This window comes from Schistocerca serialis, chromosome 4 (assembly GCF_023864345.2).
Source record: "Schistocerca serialis cubense isolate TAMUIC-IGC-003099 chromosome 4, iqSchSeri2.2, whole genome shotgun sequence".
NCBI classification, from domain to species: domain Eukaryota; kingdom Metazoa; phylum Arthropoda; class Insecta; order Orthoptera; family Acrididae; genus Schistocerca; species Schistocerca serialis.
The window spans coordinates 727,263,746-727,269,745 of NC_064641.1; the positions used below are offsets into that span (position 1 = coordinate 727,263,746).

The 6,000-nt window shown below is 35.2% G+C and overlaps 1 protein-coding gene across 1 annotated transcript in view; it reads left to right on the forward strand.

The window, feature by feature from the left end:
- LOC126473245 (U3 small nucleolar RNA-associated protein 4 homolog) overlaps positions 1-5,639 on the forward strand; it is a 75,931-nt gene extending 70,292 nt beyond the window's left edge. Inside the window, exons 12-16 of the mRNA XM_050100164.1 lie at positions 2,208-2,300; positions 2,386-2,568; positions 2,885-3,016; positions 3,474-3,594; positions 5,402-5,639. Of these exons, the coding sequence (XP_049956121.1) occupies positions 2,208-2,300; positions 2,386-2,568; positions 2,885-3,016; positions 3,474-3,590 (525 nt within the window). The 3' untranslated portion in view covers positions 3,591-3,594; positions 5,402-5,639. The remainder of the gene's footprint in view (positions 1-2,207; positions 2,301-2,385; positions 2,569-2,884; positions 3,017-3,473; positions 3,595-5,401) is intronic.
- The last annotated feature ends 361 nt before the right edge of the window (positions 5,640-6,000 follow it).

Here is a 6,000-nt window from a genome sequence, read left to right on the forward strand (position 1 = left end):
GAACAATATTGAAGAAGAGGGGAACTGTATGAGGGGGAGGGGGAAATTTTTTTCATTAATGAAAATTTTCCCCATAGATGGCACCTTAAGCATTATAACATAGATGGATTCGGCTACAAATGGCAAGTGAATCGCATGGTATGAGTTGCACCTTAAACTAATTGTACTGTGTAATGTGTATGACCGCACTAGTTTCGCTTTCGACAGTTCTTCAGTTGGTACTACCTGTTGAAACTTTTTAAGTGAATCCTCAATCCATTCACAAATCTTGTTTATTAACCAATGTAATAATACTTTCCTTAATAGACATTTTTTCATACTGAGTCAAATAATTTGTGGAAATAAAAAATACCATATCCACATGTAGCCTTGATCCTTGGCTAGAAGTCGTGCAACCAGTGATCACAGTTATTTGTTATAGGGTTCTACAATATACCTGTTGACTATCTCATTTGCAAATTCATTAATTTTAATGGTTTGAACTGTTCCTTAGTGAAACTGATACTAATATCTATAACACTCAGCTTTTTGCAGTTGCACAAAAGGAAATTGTGGAACTGCTTCTGTATTTTCCTTTTCAACAGAACATTTAAAAGTGGAGTTTAACATTTCTACTTTTGCTTTGCTACCCACAGTTTTGGTTCCTGTTTCATTCAAAAATGTCAAGACACTACATTTGGTGCCACTGACAACCTTGACATGTGACCAAAATTTCTTCAGGTTTAATGAGAGATCTTTCGACAAGATTCTGCTAAGTTATTCATTGACTGCCTCATGCGTTGCCCCTTTGACAGCATACTCACTTCATACACCATCTTTCTGTTTATAATCCTATGCTGTGTTGTACACTGATTATGCAACTGTCACCATTTCTTAGAAGTTTCTTTATAGTGATTGTATACCACAGAGCATCCCTCCTATCACGTACTGTTCTGCCAGGTACATAACTATTCGGTGCTTGGTCAACTTTTGTAAACTTGAGTCACACTTGTTCTGCATGCTCCTGCTCAGAACTAAATATTTCAAGCTACTCCTTGAGATATGACACTGCTACCACTTTATCTAGCCTATAGAATATGTAATTCTTTGTACATGTTTTTGTTGCCCTTAGTATTTAATAATCATTGTTGCTACATTTCCTTTATGGTCAGTGATCAAGTGTATTTTTTGCCATTAGATCTAATATAGAGGGTGCTTATAATTGAAGTTCCAGTTAAAAAGTAATTGCTCAGAATGATGTCAAATTTGAACAGAACAATATTGAAGAAGAGGGGAACTGTATGAGGGGGAGGGGGAAATTTTTTTCATTAATGAAAATTTTCCCCATGGATGGCACCTTAAGCATTATAACATAGATGGATTCGGCTACAAATGGCAAGTGAATCGCATGGTATGAGTTGCACCTTAAACTAATTGTACTGTGTAATGTGTATGACCGCACTAGTTTCGCTTTCGACAGTTGTGGCACTATTAGTTAGGTAAGCCCATCCACCACGGCAAGGCCGTACAGTATCAAACCAGATGGGAAAAATCATTTTCCTTCCATGCAGCTTGATATAAAGTTGTATGAGTTTTTTGGCATGGTGATTCCCTAGAGATAGGTTCGTTGATACAATTGGAAAGATTTTATTACTTTGCATCAAGGGGCACCTCTCCTTTCACAGTGTGTGAGAGTTGTGTTGTAAAGGTATCTCTCGAGTATAAGTGATGCGACGAGTGCATGTGGCTTATTATTTTTGTGTTCACATTGTTGATGAAAGAAGAAGAGAGAATCTGGTGCAGAGACATAGCCAACTACTCCTGAATAATACCAAATTCTATGTTCTCATTGACATATATAGCTCACCATCAACTTTGTATCTTGCCTTCACTTTGAGACATTGTGTACAGATTCAGAATTTGACCCAGCACATTGGTACAATGCCCCATAATCAGGATTTTTTTGCCACTATCTTTCCTCCCCATACTGGTCACATAATGAAGACAAAAATGTTGTTCACCATCAGGATTTGAACTAGCTACCTCTGAACTGAGCACCACGACATGTGCATACATTAGCAATCTTGGCTATGAAGACAGGTACAGCTAATTATGGTACACATATTTTTTGCCTTGCCTTCTTTTATTATTATGCTTTGGAAATTCCATGATGTACAATATGGTAATCTCTGTTTGGTATTTTCGATTTAATTTGCTTTTCTTTCCAGCATTATGTGACACTTCCTCATTATCGCTGTCCAGCAACTGCAGCAGCCATTAGTAAAACCAATAATTTTGTTGTGGTGTATTCAGATCACAAGGTTAGTAACTGATAGATTCAAGCATCTTTTGTGAGTCTGTGCACTTACTATACGGTAGAGAAAAACTTCTTTCGCTCTTTTGCAGATTACTGAATATGATCTAAGACGGAAAGCTTTCACAAAGTTTTCCCGAGATCTTGACGGTCGACATCCCAAGCAGTGGCTGTCGCGGAACTTCCCGGTAACAAATGTCATATTTGACAGTAGAAACCCAGATATGATAATGTTACAGGATGACAGCACCTTCTGTATTGTAGACAAAAAGAAGGTAAGTGATGCATCTTTATAATATGAATGCATGACTAAAGATCTCTCACGATTTAATGTACTAAGTGAAACTCATGGAATTACTTAAAGTGACCCTGTTTAATTGCAGATAATATTTCTGGAATAATGAAACATAATACGTGTTTGCAACAGTTATTGATTTTAGACTGTTATTTCTCTTTTGATGATTTCTCCATTATTGATTCTTTGGAGTAATGCTTAAAATGTATTCACTATATTTTTATAAAATACTAAATGGTTAGTATAATTTCCTGCTGCTCTTAGTCTTGTTCTACAGTCATTATTTTGTATTCCAGGAACTGCCTGCAAATGAAGCAAAAATACCAAGAATAGATTCACCTGCCTCAGACAGTCAAGACAGTAATATTTCACGCCAGTCACCTGCTGCATCAATAGTGCACGCATTTCACATTGTTAAAAAATACAAAGTGAGTACTGTTGTGTTTTCTGGGCTCTGTGAATGTTGGCCTTTTCCTCCTTTTCACATTGTCTAAATCAGAGATAAAGTATTTTACAGTATACTTAAATCAATTTGATCAAAAAATACAGATCATGGTGGAAATTCTAAAATGACTGTTAAGCTCCAAGCATACATGTTAATACAGTTAAAAAAAACTGAGGTGGAAGTGAACCTGGTGGAGAGAAAAGGAAGTAAATATAGACAGCTTAACTTTTGTTTATAGCAGCTACAAGCTATTTTTTTATGTTACCTTTAATTTTCTTATAAACATTATTCATGGTGCAGCCATAGTTCTAACATCAGGTAACAGATTTTAGAAGTGGCAATTGTGTTAATGTAACAGCCATAATGATACACACACACACACACACACATACTGAAGCTCAAACACTGGTTACTCAAGCTGCCAATTTTCTTTGTTGCAGCATCTTGTTCATTTAGAGTGGCTGGCAGATGGCGTACTAGCTGTTGTTGAAGTAAGCCCATCCACCCTAATTTCACAGTTGCCTCCAACACTTGCAAAGAAAAGATTTGGGGTGTAAAAAGGTTTGTTCCAGTACTAACATTTAAATGAATATAGGTTTTATACAGAACATGTTTATTATATTAGCACTATTATAATACATGTCACCTGGTTATAAACATATTTTAAAGCTATAACAGAGCTCAAGATACCTTATTATTGTAAGTTAATAACTTTTCTTTGAATATCTCATTACTGTATATTTAAAAAATCAGGCTATGCTAAATAAGTAACTGAGATTTTTTATTAATGTATATATTGTTTCCATACTGGAATATTCTTTATTTTTCATAAAGAGCCATTTCTGATTATCTTAATTGAACAAAGTTGTTTCTTTTTACTCCATAATTCATTAACTCTGTAAACCTACAAAATCAGCAAATAATTTTAAATATCATTGTAAACACAATTTTCCTTTCCAACATTATTGTGCCAATCAGTTATATGTGTGTTTTGTAAAGTAGGAATGTAGAGCACAATTCTGTAAAATTGATAGACTATTAATTAGCACTCAGGGTATGTTTTCCTGTCTGGTTTAGAATAAGACATGTGTGAAGGCAAGTTAGGTAATACAGGCTTAAGTAAGTGTGCCAGCATTGTGATTAGTCCAAAGAATTAGGTGGCCCTATCAATTTTTGTCTTAATGTCAAGAGATACCAACTCCAAATTAACTGTTCTGATTGCAGTGCCCCACAGTGAGATTTGAAACACATCAATTTTTCTCATGGACTGCAGCAGAATCTTTTATGCTGTTCTGTGCATGCTGAGGTTGATAGACACTGTGTCAAGTAGCTGTTGAGAGGAACAAAATGATACTATATTGTGAGTGGTGTCTGGCTAATTTATATTTTTAAATAAATATATACTGCAGTGCAATCATAACATCAGTTCTTCAGCACAAGCAGCCGTCATGAAACCCACACCTCATTAAAGGGAATACACAGCCTTCACATTCAGTATTTTAAAATTCTCGGTAAAATTTGATGTAATCTGAAGAGCCTTTGCATGCTTTCGTGGAATCGTCATGTGTTCTTGAGTATAATTTGAGTTGGCAACTACAATGATCACCCCCTCCTAGGTCCAGAGAGTTTCAGTCCAGCTCAACATTCTGTGTATTTATGATAGTTACAACTGTATAGATTTAGTGTAAACAGAAAAATCATACCTTAAAGAGAGCTGTAATTGGTGGCTTGAAAGCAAGTTTATTGAGACTCTCAAAAATATACTAGATGGAGACTTTCCTGCACTTAAGCAAAATTGTTGTGCAGTACATCATATTGCAGTGCCCCATTACACAGCTTCAGCCATCTAAATTTCATTACTAACCTCTTAGCATGCTTGAAAAAATTTGTAATGTATCTGAGAGAAGATGATCTACTATTGCTACTATCTGCAGTACCACCTTCCACTTTAGATGTAAAGTTTTATGTGCTGAAATTCTACCTTCCCACATGACTGTTTCATTTTGATGTTACTCGTATCGTAGCAAATAAATATACCATACACTGTTAGTGTGACATCAAAGGAGTGCATTATATCGAAGAAAAATCTCCTGTTGAAACTTTACTGTTTTACTTCCTACAGAAGAACAATACTTTAGTTTCCTATTTACTAGAACACTCCAAGTGTAAAAATGTAGTTCAATCTCAGTTACACTGCTTATAAGATCATTGTGAAGCTTACAGATTCATCTATATTATGTTTACAATGTTGTCATGAACACGGTAGACAGCTTTTTCTTGCCCTATCAAATGATTTTTTTTGTGTGTGTTACTTACAAACTGAGGCTCAGCCTATGAAAATTGTAATCTGTGGTTTCTGTTTTGGCAGGTCTGGTGGCTCAATTGTATGAACTGGGCTAATGTAGAATGGACCCACTTTCTCAAGGGAGCAAGACTGCAGGGAAGATCGCCATCCAATGAAACCTGGAATGATAATGAAAAAGTACAATGTACAAATGCTAATATAGTCTCAGTATTACATGTAAATCTACTTTTATTTTTAAAAAATGATACAAAATATTGTACATACTAATTGAGTTGATAAAAAGAAACTTTTTGTACTTCAATGTTTTTTCCCTCTATTTGAATACAGACAGTGGAGACCATAGTACTATGTAATCTCTTTAACAGACAGTGTTGTTTACACACAGATTTCCGATAACTATTGTAGGGTCATTAAAAGTCCTAATGTGTCTGTCTATCAGTATAACGTTTTTATCAACTGTGGCATTCAAAATGAAGTTGATAAAAAGTTATACTGATGAAAGTGTAGAGATGTGTTGCTTAAATTGAAATTCAGTGAAAGCCCAAAATGTGTCTTGTATTTCTTCTTGTAATTCAGTCCACAGTAATGGAGCTTAACCATCATTGCCACGTATAAATTATGTGTAGCACAGTATTTTGTTGCGAAATGGCACATGTATAGTT